Raw genomic sequence first — 18,247 nt, forward strand, 5'->3', positions numbered from 1 at the left:
TCTTGTTCCTGATCATAGAGGAAATGGTTTCAGTTTTTCACCACTGAGAATGATGTTGGCTGTGGGTTTGTCATATATGGCCTTTATTATGTTGACATACGTTCCCTCTATGCCCAATTTCTGGAGAGTTTTTATCATAAATGGGTGTTGAATTTTGTCAAAAGCTTTTTCTGCATCTATTGAGATTATCATATGGTTTTTATCCTTCAGTTTGTTAATATGGTGTATCACATTGATTGATTTGCATATATTAAAGAATCCTTGCATTCCTGGAAAAAACCCCACTTGATCATGGTGTATGATCCTTTTAATGTGCTGTTGGATCCTGTTTGCTAGTATTTCGTTGAGGATTTTTGCACCTATGTTCATCAGTGATACTGACCTGTAGTTTTCTTTTTTTGTGACATCTTTGTCTGGTTTTGGTATCATGGTGATGGTAGCCTCATAGAATGAGTTTGGGAGTGTTCCTCCCTCTGCTATATTTTGGAAGAGTTTGAGAAGGACAGGTGTTAGCTCTTCTCTAAATGTTTGATAGAATTCACCTGTGAAGTCATCTGGTCCTGGGCTTCTGTTTGTTGGAAATTTTTAATCACAGTTTCAATTTCAGTGCTTGTGATTGGTCTGTTCATATTTTCTATTTCTTCCTGGTTCAGTCTTGGAAGGTTGTACTTTTCTAAGAATTTGTCCATTTCTTCCAGGTTGTCCATTTTATTGGCATATAGCTGTTTGTAGTAGTCTGTCATGATCCTTTGCATTTCTGCAGTGTCAGTTGTTACTTCTTCTTTTTCATTTCTATTTGTTGATTTATGTCTTCTCCCTTTTTTTCCCTGATGAGTCTGGCTGATGGTTTATCAATTTTATCTTCTCAAAGAACCAGCTTTTAGTTTTATTGATCTTTGCTATTGTTTCTTTGTGTCTTTTTCATTTACTTCTGATCTGACCTTTATGATTTCTTTCCTTCTGCTAACTTTGGCGTTTTTTTATTCTTCTTTCTCTAATTGCTTTAGATATAAGGTTAGGTTGTTTATTTGAGATTTTTCTTGTTTCTTGAGGTAGGATTGTACAGCTATAAACTTCCCTCTTAGAACTGCTTTTGCTGCATCCCATAGGTTTTGGGTCGTCGTGTTTTCATTGTCATTTGTTTCTAGGTATTTTTTGATTTCCTCTTTGATTTCTTCAGTGATCTTCTGGTTATTTAGTAGAGTATTGTTTAGGCTCCATGTGTTTGTACTTTTTAGGTTTTTCCCTGTATTTGATATCTAGTCTCATAGCACTGGGGTCGGAAAAGATACTTGATATGATTTTAATTTTCTTAAATTTACCGAGGCTTGATTTGTGACCCAAGATATGATCTATTCTGGAGAATGTTCCATGAGCACTTGAGAAGAAAATGTATTCTATTATTTTTGGATAATAACAGAATATTATTGGAACGTCCAATAGAATAGAATATAGGATGGAACGTCCTATAAATATCAATTAAGTCCATCTGGTCTACTGTGTCATTTAAAGCTTGTGTTTCCTTATTCATTTTCATTTTGGATGAGCTGTGCATTGGTGTAAGCGGGGTGTTAAAGTCCCCTACTATGATTGTTACTGTCAATTTCCCCTTTTATGGCTGTTAGCATTTGCCTTATGTATTTAGGTGCTCCTATGTTGGGTGCACAAATATTTACAATTGTTATATCATCTTCTTGGATTGATCCCTTGATCATTATGTAGTGTCCTTCTTTGTCTCTTGTAATAGTCTTTATTTGAAAGTCTATTTTGTCTGATATGAGTATAGCTACTCTCAGCTTTCTTTTGATTTCCATTTGCATGGAGTATCTTTCTCCATCCCCTCACTTTCAGTCTGTATGTGTCCTTAGGTCCGAAGTGGGTCTCTTGTAGACAGCATATATATGGATCTTATTTTTGTATCCATTCAGCCAGTCTGTGTCTTTTGGTTGGAGCATTTAATCCATCCACATTTAAGGTAATTATCGATATGTATGTTCCTATTACCATTTTCTTAATTGTTTTGGTTTCGTTTTTATCAGTCTGCTCCTTCTCTTGTGTTTCCTACCCAGAGAAGTTCCTTTAGCATTTGTGGTAAAGCTAGTTTGGTGGTGCTGAATTCTCTCAGCTTTTGCTTGTCTGTAAAGGTTTTAATTTCTCTGTCAAATCTTAATGAGATCCTTGCTGGGTAGAGTAATCTTGTTTGGGTTTTCCTCTTTCATCACTTTAAATATGTCCTGCCACTCCCTTCTGGCTTGCAGAGTTTCTACTGAAAGATCAGCTGTTAACCTTATGGGAATTCCTCTGTATGTTGTTTGTTGCTTTTCCCTTGCTGCTTTTAATTTTTTTTTTTGTATTTAATTTTTGATAGTTTGATTAATATGTGTTTTGGCATGTTTCTCCTTGGATTTATCCTGTATGGGACTCTCTGAGCTTCCTGGACTTGACTATTTCCCTTCCCATGTTAGGGAAGTTTTCGACTACAATCTCTTCAAATATTTTCTCAGACCCTTAATTTTTCTCTTCTTCTGGGACCCCTATAATTTGAATGTTGGTGTGTTTAATGTTGTCCCAGAGGTTTCTGGGACTGTCCTCAATTCTTTTCCTTCTTTTTTCTTTATTCTGCTCTGTGGCAGTTATTTCCACTATTCTATCTTCCAGGTCACTTATCCGTTTTTGTGCCTCAGTTATTCTGCTACTGATTCCTTCTAGAGTATTTTTAGTTTCATTTATTGTGTTGTTCATCATTGTTTGTTTGCTCTTTAGTTCTTCTAGGTCCTTGTTAAACATTTCTTGTATTTTCTCCATTCTATTTCCGAGATTTTGGATCATCTTTATGATCATCACTCTGAATTCTTTTTCAGGTATACTGCCTATTTCCCTTTCATTTGTTTGGTCTGGTGGGTTTTTACCTTGCTCCTTCATCTGCTGCATATTCCTCTGTCTTCTCACTTTGTTTAGCTTATTGTGTTTGGGGTCTCCTTTTCGCTGCCTGCAGGTTCGTTGTTCTTCTTACTTCTGGTGTCTGCCCCTAGTGGGTGAGGTTGGTTCAGTGGCCTGCGTAGGCTTCCTGGCTGGGGGGACTGGTGCCTGTGTTCTGGTGGGTGGGGCTGGATCTTGTCCCTCTGGTGGGCAGGGCTGAGTCTATTGGTGTGTTTTGGGGTGTCTGTGAACTTAGTATGACCTTAGGCAGCCTGTCTGCTCATGGGTGTGGTTGTGTTCCTGTCTTGCTAGTTGTTTGGCATGGGGCATCCAGCACTGGAGCTTGCTGGCTGTTGCGTGGAGCTGGGTCTTAGGGTTGAGCTGGAGATCTCTAGGAGAGCTCTTGCCAGTTAATATTACATGGGACCAGGAGGTCTCTGGTGGTCCAACGTCCTCGACTTGGCTCTCCCACCTCCGAGGCTCAGGCCCGACACCCGGTCGGAGCACCAAGACCCAAAACCCTGGTTCTTCTCTCTTGGTAACCCTAGTATGATAACGATGCTGACAACGACAACTGCTATATGGTGCTTAAAGTGCCCACATGGGGGGGCGACCATATTTGTGGCAGTGAGACCTCAGGCTAAACTGAACCTTCTGAGAGAACATCTGAAGGATCTCAATGCGACGAACCGGGTTCTGACTGCAGATTGTTGACGCTTTGGAGGAGGCTAAATAACAGTCAGGACATGTTACAGAAAATTGTTTCATTTTCTTTGTAACATCAAGTAAATCTTGCAGTGGCTCTGGGAGTGTTGTTACCCCTTGGGCTCACTGAAGGGTTGTACTTGAGATTCAGATCCTTCAATACTTGCACCTGTTGAAAATCTGCCACAAGCTTTTCAAACATCCAAACCAAGGAACCCACTCTTGAAAGCTACGTCATCATCACGCTCGCCCTGGCTGATGTGTCCTCGACGTTGCTGATGCCCCACCCCCCACCACCTGAGGCACCCAGTGACTTTCATCTTGCCAAATCCAGTGATCAACTCCCATTCTCACCTTACTTCTGTGCACTTTATACTGATACATTCAACACTTCCCGCCCTTCAGAGACACTTCCTCTACTGGGCTTTTGTGATACCACACTGTCTTTTCCTTTGAAGTTTCCTTTGATGGCCCATCATTAAAAAAAGAATTGTTTTTTTAAAATCACACCTCCAAATGTTAGAATGTCTTCTCTTATTTATTTACATTCTCTCCCTAGGTGACCTCATCCAGTCTCATGGCTTGAAATACTATAAATATGCTAATTCTTATACTTGTATCTACAAACCTGACCTTACCCCATTAAGCGCCAGATTCATACATTCAATTACCTACCTGACAACTCAATATGGACCAAACATGTTCAAAACAGAATTCTTAATTCCCCAAACCTAGTCATCCTTCACAAATACCTCGACATTTACAAATGGCTGCTCTTCTAGTGTTCTCTGCCTTGGTAATAGCACCACCATCTAACTAGTTGCTTAATCTAAAAAACCAGGAGTCATACTTGATCTGCCCTTTTCCTCATTCCCACATTCCAACTACATGCAGTAACCAATTCAATCAGCACATGTTCTCTTCCCACCATTCCTCAAATGCCTCTCCCTTTGAAGTCAAACCATCAAGCACTTTTCAAACCATTATGAATTATTAACTTCAGTAGCTACTAGTAGTATCATCTCATTATCTACTTTGCTACTTAGCTTTTATCAATTTTTTTTCTACTTGTAATAGGGTTAATTACTCATTCCCAGCTGAGTTTTATTAAAAATCTTATTTTTCATTAAGTTGGAACCCTCTCAGAGAATTATTTCTCACCTATTGATATTCCACTAGAAAGAGTAGAGCTTTCAGCTTGGCCTCGAGATGGTGCATGGGGCTCCATGACGCTATCATCTAATAGATGTCTTGGCCCTGCATTTGGGAACGTTGCACTCTTAAACTCTGCTGTGTTCATTTTATGAATGAAACTGGAAACAAAGAGAAATATTTTTCATATCTTTTATTACTGTTACTAATTCAGGATATAAAAGATACTCTTATATAAAGATTCAGGATATAAAAGATTTACCTGCTATCCTGAACTTACTTCCGAACTCTCATACTAATGAACACACAGATTTTATCATGAGAGCCTCAAACTAACAGTTTAGGGAAAGTTTTTTAGGAAACTAGGCCATATCTTCCTATGTAACAGAGAATACTTTAATTTTATCTTGATTCTTGGGTACATTAAAAATTGTTTTCACATTCACTTTTGGAAAATAGCTATTAAATTTTCACAAAAATCATGGCAAAGGTGAACCTTGGGCTCCATTTTGAGAAAACAATCTTGCAATGCTAAACAAAAAATCAGTTTCCCTTTCTTTATATTTAGGAATAAAAAGAACAATTTTTATAGACTTCATTTACAGTGACTTATTTGGGTTAAGATAAGTGATCACTCTTGATACTTATGATAGTTTAAAATGAAAATGGTATATTGCTTTCCTGATTTTATTTATGATGATGATCTGTAATGTTCATTTTTCTCCCCCAAATGTGAAGGCACTGTTGGAAAAAGCTTTTTTCCAAATTAAGGTAAAGGAAGAAATAAATGCCTTTATGCAAACAAGATATTTTACTAAATCAGAAAAAGACTACTGTTACACAAATATAACTATGCAAGGACACTATTTTCTGTCCAACTAGTAAAATAAATAGAAAAGAAATCAAACTTTAAAAAAAACATAAAAATTTGAAAGATAAAATTAAAAATGCTGACTTATAACCCAAGCTATGGCACTTCCTATGTCCATGTGGAATCAGGTTCCGAGGGGATGGTGGTGTCTGTGGTAGCAAGGCTCCTTCAGCTGCCATACTTTTTCTTCCACTTTGTGGAGATGCTCCTACTTCAGGACCTAAGGGTTAAATTAAAAAAGAGAGAGAGAGACATAGACATAGACATAGACATAGACATAGACATAGACATAGACATAGACATAGACACAGACACAGACACAGACACAGACAGACAGACACACACACACACACACACACACACACACACACACACACACAGGGAGAGGGAGAGAAACTGTTAAATGGTTTAAAAAAATTGTTTTATTTGTAATCCTTTGATATGAAATATAAAATGTGGTTTAAATTTTAAGATAATATTAATGTTAATTCTATTTAATTGATTGAACAAGAGAAATATTTATTTTCTGAATCGTAAAACACAAACCTCAATACATACAATATCCATTAATTTCTATCTATTTTACTTGCACTAAGTAGCCAGTATAAATATCCTCCCCATTTACAGAGGAAGCAGCAGAATTAGAAGAGAAGGGGTAAGGATCTCATATCACAGATGAAACCTGGATTAAACACTCAGGTCTTCTGAATCCTAGTTCAGTGCTCATTTAATTTTACACATTACTCTTTACTCTTAGCTTCTTCTTAGATAAAGAATGTGTAGGGTAGGTCAAGCATTCAAGTTAGAATTTAAATCTATATTGACACTGTTCAAGCTTATGGGAATTAAAAAAATGGAACTCAAAAATGTACAGATTTGCAAAGTATCACTTTAAGAATGAAAAGAAAAGCAAACTTAAACAGATTTAGACTGAAATGATTTCCTCTGCTTGGAATACTCTTCCCCCGAGACACTGTCATGGTTTTTTCCCTCACTTCCTTCATACCTCATTAGATGGGTCTCCAAATATTTTTAGAATATACAATAATATAAAGCTTAGTGCCAAGGTCTGTTTTGGAATTTTAAAAAAGGTATTACCTACGAATTCTTAAAAAATAAATAATTCTCTTCAATTTTATATTTTTGATTATGTGTGGTATACATATAAATCCCCACTGTAATGCAACAGATAAAAATTAAGGGACTAACACTATTTTTTAATACTTTTAGTACTTGGTCAAGTATTAGAGTGAAATTAAAAAAAAAATTAAGCCACTAAAATTGACTCCTATAATTATTCAAATTAGTAGAATTTCCCACTTAGACCACAGAAATTTCTAATGTAATCAAGCCTCGTTGCCTAGGACAGTGTATTCTTAACTAAAAAAAAGAGTTGATATTCATAAACACTTATTTATCATTTTCTGTTGGTTATATCTATTTTTCTTGATTAGTTGGCATATTTATTTATAAATTTATTTGTATTTATTTGTACATTACGTATTTATTTGTACAAACTACAAGTAACGATTTTTGATTAAACAAGAAAACCAACAGAAAAATGGACATATTTTAATACCAAAAAGAAAACTGTGCATGCAGAATAAAATGTGCTAAGTGTTTATTCACTTTGGAGTATATTCTTTCTTTTAGGTTATCTGGTTTATTACTCGGTAATGAGAGAAAGCTGCACTAACCTACTAAATCCTCCCTGGAAGCAGCAGAACGTGGTGTGCTTGTCCCTGGTTCTATCTTTAATGAAAGCCTGAATTTCAAAAAGAAACAAAGCACATAAAATGATTAACATTTGACAAAATAATATTAAAATCATGTATTTTCTACCAAAAACCTAAAAACATTTTTATAAAATAATCTCAGCTATATATTTTTCTTCAAGAGCAATTTTTAATTGTCTCCTTTCTCTTTCATACAAAGCTGATCTTACGGTGATTCCAGGATATATTAGGGAGGGAAAAAACATCAAAAACTAATATTTAAAATCAGAGAAATCTCCCCAAACTACCCCAATGTTGCCAAACCATTCAACACATTTAAAGATATTTGATTAATGACTAAAAGGTGATTTAACTTGAGGTTATACTGATACTTGACAATTAAATTCAGTAACTTTCACATATATTATTAAATATATTATGCAAATTCTTTCTAGAATCTTTACTGGATGGGCTAATGGCCTCTGTAACACTGAAAATTTAAAAAACACCTTATTTAAAACTAACCATCCAAAAAAAACAACCAACTCAACTTATCAAAAGAAAGATCTATACAAATAAAAAGGCTATTTACAAAATCCATGATAAATCCCTTTCCTAAGTCAAAGTTTGTTAGTTGGTCCTTAAGTTCCATTTAGGATAAAATATCAGTTTTGAGTTCCATGGCAAAAAGAGATTATAATTCCTATCAGTGGAAACTGTTTCAGGAAATAGGATACTAAAGCAGTTGTAGAAAATATTTTGATGTAGTCCATGGAATATACTTTGGTGTACTCTGTATTATTATTAAGCATTTGTCTGGAAATTAATAAAGACTTTTTATTTTTTAGCATTCACCAACTGGAATTGGACAATGAAACTGCACAATACAAATGATATTATACATGATATTATAATGATAAATCTATTATAGGTTCTTAACTTGTATTTCTTTGATAGCCTAAAGAAGAAATTATATATAATTGTATTCCAATTATTTGACCATGTAAAATGCATGTATTGAACAGATGTTTGATTAACCAGAACTCTCTGCTCTTTTTTTTTTTTTACAGAGTAGTTGACTTTAATTATTTGGGCGCCAGACTATGCTGCATTCATTCACTGAACACCTGTTTTGTGTCGGGCACTGTGCTCTCAGCACTGGAATATAATGGAGACTAAGGCAGACATGGTGTCTCTTCCCTTCTGAAGCTCACAGTTTAGTAGGTGGAAGACAAAGAAGTAAACAAAACAAGTACCATTTCTTAACACAGAACCAAAATAGAAAGGGACAGAAAGAAGGCTATGGGAGAATCACATTGCTATCAATAGCAGCTGATAACCAACAGCAGTATAAAAGCCGAAGCATTTAAACAGCACAGCAGTGAAGGCTAGTCAGTGTCAGTTGTCTGTATCATCATCAAAACACTATATATAACAGTGATGCTGATTCATTGAGAAAAGATATTATGCTCAGTATTAAAATGAAATAACTTTGAAAGATTTTCACCCCGATTAAAACATATACATGTAATTTGTAATATTGATATTGGCTGCCTGTATAGATGAAGTTGCCAAAAACAGAGGCCTGTGGATAAATGAAGTATCATTTTTATTTAAATCTTTCATCATAAAAACCATTTTTTTTTTCTAACTTAGCACCTTAATGGCTCTTATGTTAAAATGCTCTGATTTTCAACACATTTAATCAGTAGGTTCATGCAATACAACTGTATCTTTAGGAAAACACTATCTTCTTCAGTTTCCCATATGATGCTCCAACACCACCAAGAGACTTACAGTTCCCCAAGCGAACAAAGTTTCCCACCCTATTCCTTTGATCATTTCCATACCCTGGAACACCTTTCTTAACTCTTCAAGTGGAGCTAACTCCTACTCACCTGTTAAGATGCAGCCTCAGGTAATAATGTCACCTCAAGCTGTTCATGTTTCTTTTCTCTTCACTTTTCCCACTTAAAGCTGAGTTAGGTCTCCTCTCATCTATGTTCCCATAGCATCCTGGGCACATCTCTAGTATAGTACTGTTTGAATTGTTTCGTAATTATTTGTTTTGTGGATGTATTTTGCATTAGACTGAGCTTCTTAAGGGCAAGAACAAGATCTTACTTTTGTAATCGCAGCAGCTAGCACAATAACTCATCAATACCAAAAGCTGAATAAATATTTGTTAATGAATATAATGAGAAGGCTGCTCGAGTTCTAGCTACTCATGAAAACAAAAATCAGTATAATAGCAGGCGCTTTCCTACCAAAATGAAGCTACCTTATAATATGTCAGGTTATAGACAGCTAAAACTACTTAATGGCTTAACTGGCCAACTCTATCCTTTTAGAGTTAAAATTCACCATCCTCTATAATTATGCAACAATTTCTTAGACTTCATTTCTACTGAATAAACTTTAACTTCTTTTAAATCCATTAAGTTTCTTGAGCCAGATATAGAAATTTTAATAAGTACTTACTCATATTTTGAGTTTTAAGATAATCTTCTGTACGTAATTGGACAAAACATGAGTGTTTTGTGCTATGTCAGTAATTAGAGAGATGGAAGAAATAGTGATAAATATGACACAGACCATCAAACTCAAGAAGCTTACAACCTAGGGCAACATCAGATCTGTGAAACAACTCCAGCCTTAAAAAGCCGATCCACTGACCTCATACATTTTCAAATGAATTACCCTGTGAAAATTTTCTGTAAAATAAAAATTGATATAGAAATATAAAGTGGTAATAATATGGTATGGTGGAGAAGGTGGCAATAAAGGTGTTTTCAAACATTAATAAAGGTTTAGATACATTTAAGTATAAATACAGAGCTTCTTAATATATTTAATATTAGAAGAAAAGTTATTTCTAGTTGTTTTCCAGAATTTCTAGTCTTTTATTGGTACTAATTCTGTACTGCAGAATTCTTTAAAAATTGTTGAAACTTAGGGAACAAGGAAGTTGATAATCACTATCATACAGCATAAGAAAAATTTTATATAATGCATTAATACTGAAATACTTTTCACTTCGATAAAATTTTAAAGTATAACCTTTTAGTGGAAAATATATTTGTGGAAGACACAAAGTTAAATTTGAAAGCTTGGGAACAGCACAAAATCTTGAAATTAACAAATGAAGCTACAAGGCAAATGAGAAGTCTCAAGAGAAATAAGCTCTTTATCCTCCTATCTTTTGGAAAAAAACCTGGCAGTCATGATGTATAGCACACCACTGAAAAATAAAAAGGGTTAATGATTTTAAAAATCCTTCCTCCCTTGGGCAGGACTGTGGATGGTTAAGGAAAAGGAAATGGATATCAGCTGTCCTAAAAGTAAGTTTAAAAATCTTTAATGAAGAAGGATTTGCTTGAATAGAAAAAAGGGCAAGTGTGGTGCTATACTGAGCAAATATGTCTCTAACCCAGAGTCCAGAAGGTTCAATATTCTCTCAATACACAAAAACAACTGAAAACGAGTTCAAAATTGTGTTAAAAATTACCTTAAAAAAGGAGTAATTTTTCTATTCACAGACTGTTTCATTAATTTTTCAGCCTATTCAAAGATAAATTTCCATAAAGATTTAATGCTTGAATTTAGAGAGAAAGGAAAAAATTTAAAACTAGAACTACGAAACATCAGCTCTCCACAACTTGAGAAACATGAAATGCTTTTTAATGGAAGAACAGAGGAGGTACTTGTATATTGGCTCAATCACATCAAGTGATTAAAAAGAAATACATGTAAATAACCTTTACCGTTGTAAATGTACAACTGGATTAGGCATATGCATGATAAGATGTAGGATTTAGATGTTTAAATACACGGTGATGAAAGGGTGGAGGACAGGACAAAGTTATACAAACCACTTCAGAAGATCCAACCTACTTGTAATTATCATCTTCCACAAACTTTTGTAGTTCTTCTATATACTGAACGGAGTTCAGGTATTTTTGGACGTGAGGCAACATGGGGATATCTAGGCAAAATGCGATAAATAATTATCTGATAAAGTACATCTTAGGCAGAATTTTTAAAGTTAAGCTGAGAAAAATATATTTAAAGGTAGATTAAGGCCACATGGCACCAAAATTTAAATGAACTCTAGAAGGACATTACTGAGGTAAATGTTATTTAATGTAAAACTGGAGGTAGTTTAGAAAACTACAGTTGTATGTTGTTTGTATAGATTAAAAAAAAAGAAGAAGAAAAAAAAACCCCAAATAGCTCCATTTACAAAGTCCCACGTATTTGAGAAACTTCATGGAAAAAAATCAGAGACATTGTTGTGATTTATATTCAAACCTCATCTAAATACAAGATGTAAGGCTCTTTAGGTTTTTTATTTTTAAAGAAGCCTGGCTCACATCTGTAAAGCAGTTTTTTCTTCCCTACTTAGAAATTTCAAATACGATTAATTTAACATTACAATTTGATGTTATGTTAAAAAAAATTGAGAAAAGTATAAAACAAGAGATTATTTGATTTAGCTTTCAGATAATGTAAACTCACGGTTTTTAAACACCATAAAAATTATATAGCTATAATAGTCTATCTTTATTCCCTATCAAACTGAAAGCATCCAAACATTTTAAAACATTAAAAAAATTTTTTTTCTAATCATTTGGGCTTGCAAAAGCTCTTTCTATATATGTGTTTCCATAAGATACATCTTGCACAAAAATTGGTTATTTTTACTCAACATAGGACTCAAGAAAGCTAGTCAACTGTTACTAGGATCAAGGGTCTCAGCTCCCTCCCTAACTAAATAAAAGAACTATTTACATAATAGATCGGGGAGATCAAATGAGATGAAGAGAATAGAAAATAATTGTGAAAATTATGTTAGCAAAGTTGCTACAAAATAACAGAAAAGCAAAAGATAAAACTTAACATTTTAATATGAAATACTTCAATTCCTTAAAAGCAAGATCCTAAACAAGATGCTAAATGTTAAACAGTGAAATAAAGCAATCATTATTTTCCTTTATATTAGGATGATGTTCCCTGTTGTGTGAAAAGTGGCCATCAACCTGTGTAAATGTATCATAGCATTACCCTCAGAAACTCACCATATTCACAGGACTGCTGTAAATCAGAAATTATTCTAAGGATGTTATTCATCAAATTTGATCTTTGCTCATTTTCTAGAATGCTGCCAGTTGATGGGTATGCTGAATCAATGTATGTTAAATCTGACAGGTAGATACCTGAAACGAAATTAGATAAATGAGTGTTTTCCTACTTATAGTTTGGAAGAGTATAGTTTATAGCTATACTTCAGTATATGCCATATTTAGAATATATCATTATTAATACACTGCAGCCTTGTTAAAACATGACCACTGAGGCCTAGATTTCTGTGGAGTTGGGGTCAGACATGCAAATATGTTTTCTGTAAATGCCCTCTTATAACACCATTTTAAAATATGGCTTGAGGCTGGAGTTAGAAACTCCAGTACCTACCTACCTATGGGTCTTAATGGAAAGAAACTGAGCTCCTGAACTGGCTCTGCCTCTGACTAGTTGTATATAACAAAGACAGTTATTTTAATCTCCGAACCTCAGTTTTTATGTCTATTTTCCAAGTTGTGGTATAGCCTGAAGTTTTAAGTTAGCCAGCCTAACCACTACCTGGCCATGGGGTAGTTACTTAATATTAGTTCTATACCCCCTTGCCTTGAGTTGATAACTGTCACTTGAGTCTTAATTACTTTGAAAATTGTCTCATTCTGGCAGAAACATCTTGTTTTAAAGATTAACAGCTGCATCTTTGAAACAGTTCATGTGACTACAAATTGAAGTGAACCTTGCCCTTTCTCTGTACCAACAAAAAGAACATATACCCCCAAATAATTTGGTTGTACTAGTTCTGGATATGCAAGGTCAAATCTATAAAAAATATTTCCTGAGAGTTTACTATGCACATGTAAAGTGTAAATGACAACTATAGCTGGAGAGAAAAATACACTTTCCTACTTTCTCCTCATTACTGCCCATTCATGAACTCTCAGAGAAATGCAACCAAAATGATGTACCTACTGCCTTCCAAATAAGCCCTATGTTTTTTCTCATGCCACTTCTTCCATCTTAAATGATACCTAGACTCAACTCTGCCCATTTAAATCATATCTTATATCCAGGTCAGTGTCATCTGTTATTTTTCTCACAGATTCCAAGAAAGGAATTTAGAAACTGTCTAGTCTAAACCCCTCTTTTTATAGGTGAATACTCTAAGGTCCACAGATATTAAGGAAGTGGCTAATGCCCTGTAAACTGTTAGTGACAGAGCTGGATCTCAGAGTATACACTTGTACCCCAAGTTTTTTTTTTTTTTTTTATTACACTCTGTTACAAACTCATACAGTATCTATACCATTCACTTGATAATTTTTAAGACTTTATAATCTCCTTATTGAAAATCTTTTGTCTTTATATCTTATCTGCTCAAAGACTATAAACTCATTCAGGCGGTTCCTCTATCCTGCACTCTAAAAAATGAAAATCCTGACCAGTATTTTCAGACAATTAGTGCTTAACACAATGTAAAAGGTTGGCATGGCAATCCTTTTATTCATCCTAGTATCATTACTATTCCATTCAGTAAATCTTAACCGTATTCTTTAAGCCACCTATCATAAATACTTCTTTTTCTTTGGAGATTCTCAACTTCATTTTTTATGACTTCAAATAAATCTGTAGCCTGGCTCCCTTCCTTTTCCTCCCATCTCAGAGGAAGGAGAATCCCCTTCCTCTCTCCAAATCTAACCTGCAATTTTGAACATAATCGCTACTGCCTCCTCTAGAATGTCCACTGTTGCCTTCACTATCACTCACCCTCCACTGGCTCCTTTCCCAAAGCCAATGCACACATTTAAATCTCCTCTATTTAAGAAAACAAAATCAAAGCCACCCTTCCTTTAAATCTGATCCCCTCCTCAAGACAGAACCCTTGCCTCTCCCGCTTTCAACAAACACACTGAAAGAGAAACACAGATTAGTACACTTACCTTTTTTATCCTTCATTCTATTTTTATGTAATATTTGGTACATACAAAAGTTTACTTGGGTCAGGAAAAATTGTGACAGACTTTGGAATAGGCAAAAATGATTACTAGGTATATCCTCTCTTCAGTGCCTCCTTTTGGCCTGAGCTATTTTACAACTCTGTAAGTTGTTGAGAACTTGTAAAATACAAATTCTTGTCCATAAAAATACCAATGAATTATGTCCAGTAGGGTGTAACTGATTATTGCCCCGTGGATGTTGACCAGTTTTGCAACTATCTGTAAATTCATTTCAGCATTCAAATACGATTAATTTAACATTACAATTTGATGTTATGTTAAAAAAAATTGAGAAAAGTATAAAACAAGAGATTATTTGACTTAGCTTTCAGATAATGTAAACTCACGGTTTTTAAACACCATAAAAATTATATAGCTATAATAGTCTATCTTTTATAGATAGAAGCATGTATGTGTGGTACTTTGCATGTATGTGTGGTACTTTGCATGTATGCATGTATGTATGTGTGGTACTTGTATGTATGTGTGGTACTGCATGTATGTGTGGTACTTTGAATTCTCCCTTGAAGTGGCTGTAATATCTTCCTGATTCCCTTATATATTTAATGATTTAAACAAAACATTTGACATGTATTCATTTTGTATCTGTGCGAGAATCATAATTTTACCTTTTAAAAAATAACAGTTTAACACATAATATTGGTTGTTATCAAACAATGTAATAAATACCTGTCAACTTAAGAACTACAACATCAGTACTGTTGCATCATCTACATGCTCTTTCCCTATGTTATCTCCCTGCCTCCTGTCTAGAGGTAACCAACTATTCCGAATTTGAAGATTATTCCCTTGTTTTCTGAGACACCTGTCTGTATTCCTGCACAATGTATTATTTTACTTTTGCTTATTTTTGAGCTTTAAAAAATCATGATTTATATATGTGTGATTAAATTAAATAATATCATCAGTAAAGTTAGAATGGGTACACAGTAAGTGATTTTAAAGCGGTTGTTAAATCAATTTTTAAAAATCTGGTCTGTGATTGCTTTGCCTCACTCACTATTTTGTTTCTAAGACTTATTCATGTTAAGTACAGCTGTAATTCCTTAAATTGAGAATAAACTAATATGTAACTATATCACAATTTACTTATTTATTTTATTTGATAGAGTTTTCAGTTACTTGCCCCCTCCTTCCTTGTTGCTATAGACATTCTTGTGTCTCCTGGTGCGCATGTACAAGAGTTTCTCTAGCAGAGATATATACAGATATATACATACATGTATGTCTTACATTATAATGTTCAACTTTACAAGACAGCGCCACGTTGTTTTTAAAGCTATATCAATTCATACTCCCACTGACAGTACATAAGTTTCTACTGATCCACACATGCTAACACTTGTAGATAATCTGAAATCCACATCTATCTCCTTGCTGAAACTTATTCTGGCAAAGGCATACATGATCTCCTCATTACTAAATCTTTAGACATCTCTCTTGGTCTCCTCCCTTCTGCTCAGTCTCTCTGCAGTATTTATACTATTCCCTTTGTTTCTTGGTCTTTACTGGCTTGAACTTTCCTCGCTTCCACCCTCCCTCCATTCTTCTTTTTCCTCATGTTCCCTGGAATTGGTATTCCCCACGGTTCTGTCACTAATCTTTTCACTCTGCATGTACTTTTTCTGGATTATCTTACTTCTGAGGCTTCAACTGTCACCTAATTGCCGATGACTTTCCAAACCTCTGTATAGAACACACCTCCTGACTTTCATTTTCAATTTAACATGACAAACTAACCATTATTTGTCCCTAAACACCTGCCATTCCACTTTCCAACCTTGGTTAGTGATATTATTAACTGCTTTAAATCGCTCAAGCAAAAGAGCTCAGGAGGAGCTTCCTATCTCGTATTTTTCCAGATTAAGCTATTAGTGAATACAATATGATCACTGAATGATCAAGTAATGTATTACATAATATAAATCAGAGGCTAGAAGCTGTCTTTAAAATGTTTTTAAAATCAGGAAATACCATAAGAAATATCTACATACGACCCTCTTTTCCTTAAAAAAAAAAAAGGGCGGGGGGGAGATCTGGCAACAATGAGGTATAGCTGAGAAGGGTGTAGATACCATTATACTAACCATTAAGGATGCCAGTTTGTCATAACCCTATTTTCTTCTGCTCTCTTACTTCTGGTTTACTTCACTTATATACATTACCTGCTTCATTCTTATTGTGAGCATTTGTAGGCCTTTGAGTATGGAACCCCTGCTATACCTATGTATGTCATAGGAATTTAAAGGAATAATTAGTTCTGTGAAATAAGTAGAAACTATTGTAAGCTGACTTTAAATAAAGGATGTTGATCAACAAACAGTTGATGGTAGGGCCTGAGAAAGAGAACGTAGCACAAGGTAAGGCAACGAAGAGGGGAAAGCACACAGTATGCATAGAAAGTAGAAACGCACAGGTTTTATCTAGAAGCAGCAATCAGCAATTATATGATCCAATGAGACAGAGTGTGGCCGAACGCTTTGGAGTTAGATTCAAATCCCAGTTCTTACCGCTTAGTATGGAAGGCCTAAGCCAAATTACTTAAAATGTCTAAATCTGTGTCTCCTCAGCCACTGAGTTAATCAACAGTCTTGATTTAATGCAATATAAAGGCATAGTTGGTACTCAACAATTACTAATTCCCTCTCCAGCACCCTAATTTCATAGCAGAACTGGGCCAGAGGTAGGTAAAGTGACTTGTCTAAGTTCCCATAGCCAGCGGGGAGTCAGAATTCTCTTTTTTCTCCCACTCAGGCCAGGGTTATGTTTGCTTTTAAATCACAGCATCAACTAATAAGAATAACCGTATTCAGACAAGAGGAGTCATGCTGCAGAATAGGAGGCAGTGACATTATATAACATCAGAATTTAATTATATAACATTAGAATTTAAATAATGAACAGTTTTATCTCAGAAACATTACACAGTAAGATATAACATATTACAACATCAGGTTTCTTACAACTTTAAAAACTTCTGAACTGGCAACTCAATGTTTAGAAATTCTTCTAGGCTATAAAGAGTATTATATTATTTAGGGGACTGCCTCTCAGAACAGAGTCTAACTCTTGTTCTTTGTAATAAAAAAGCAAACTCATCAGCCTGCACCTACTTCTAAGTGAAGTTGAGTACTATTTTTTCAGTGTTCAACTTAAAAGATCTCTGGGCAGGAGACTAAAATGTTTGTTTTATAATTGCCTGCTGAACTATGATAGTTTGTTTCCAGATGGTGCCCTTCCTTCAACCTGCACACAGTCTCTCCTTGTTCGGAGCTTTTCAACCTCCTGCTGATCACACTACCCCCACCCCTATTTAAAGCTACAGAGAGGAAATCCTAAAGAGATTTTCCCCCCAAGTCTCCAGCAAATTTTTGGTGACGTAATATGTGGGCTGAACTTGAGTCTCCTGAGAAAGAGAGGGAATCACTATTCAAGGGTACTGTATATACAATCTGGGTCAGCTGCAGCTGGTTACTGAATTTCTCCATGTGGCAGACAGAGCAAAGCCACAATGCTTTCTCTGCTGGATTAAAGACAGCCCGCAGACCAGGAACTTCCACTATACTACTTAAAATTACATAGGTGGCTTGTCAAATTCAATTGATTTGTGCTGTAAGAAGAAAAAGAAGTTCCTTAGTACAGCTTGGATTCAACGGTCCAAAACAAAAATGCAGTTGCCATTAAAGTCACAGACGAACAAACTTCTACACTGATTTTTAAAAGCAAGAGTAAGAGCAGCAAGTCTCTGGGTTTGCTTTATCAACAGATGCAAAAGGTATTATAATATTTCT

General features: G+C 34.9%; 2 protein-coding genes across 13 annotated transcripts in view; one reads left to right on the top strand and one right to left on the bottom strand.

The window, feature by feature from the left end:
- RALGPS2 (Ral GEF with PH domain and SH3 binding motif 2) overlaps positions 1-18,247 on the bottom strand; it is a 193,449-nt gene that overhangs the window by 51,691 nt on the left and 123,511 nt on the right. For all 12 annotated transcript variants that reach the window (XR_014264757.1, XR_014264758.1, XR_014264759.1 and 9 more), the window contains 5 exons: positions 12,441-12,578; positions 11,257-11,347; positions 7,345-7,412; positions 5,732-5,867; positions 4,786-4,937 (listed from right to left, as the gene is read on the bottom strand). Coding sequence is in view for 8 of the 12 variants with exons in the window: in XM_082465457.1 (XP_082321583.1) it covers positions 4,786-4,937; positions 5,732-5,867; positions 7,345-7,412; positions 11,257-11,347; positions 12,441-12,578 (585 nt within the window). In the remaining 4 variants the exon portion in view is untranslated. The remainder of the gene's footprint in view (positions 1-4,785; positions 4,938-5,731; positions 5,868-7,344; positions 7,413-11,256; positions 11,348-12,440; positions 12,579-18,247) is intronic.
- Positions 12,587-18,247, top strand: part of ANGPTL1 (angiopoietin like 1) — a 34,056-nt gene continuing 28,395 nt past the window's right edge. Inside the window, exon 1 of the mRNA XM_082465601.1 lies at positions 12,587-18,231. The gene's annotated coding sequence lies outside the window, so the exon portion shown is untranslated. The remainder of the gene's footprint in view (positions 18,232-18,247) is intronic.

This window comes from Balaenoptera physalus (genome assembly GCF_965194825.1).
Source record: "Balaenoptera physalus genome assembly, chromosome: 1".
Classification (NCBI taxonomy): domain Eukaryota; kingdom Metazoa; phylum Chordata; class Mammalia; order Artiodactyla; family Balaenopteridae; genus Balaenoptera; species Balaenoptera physalus.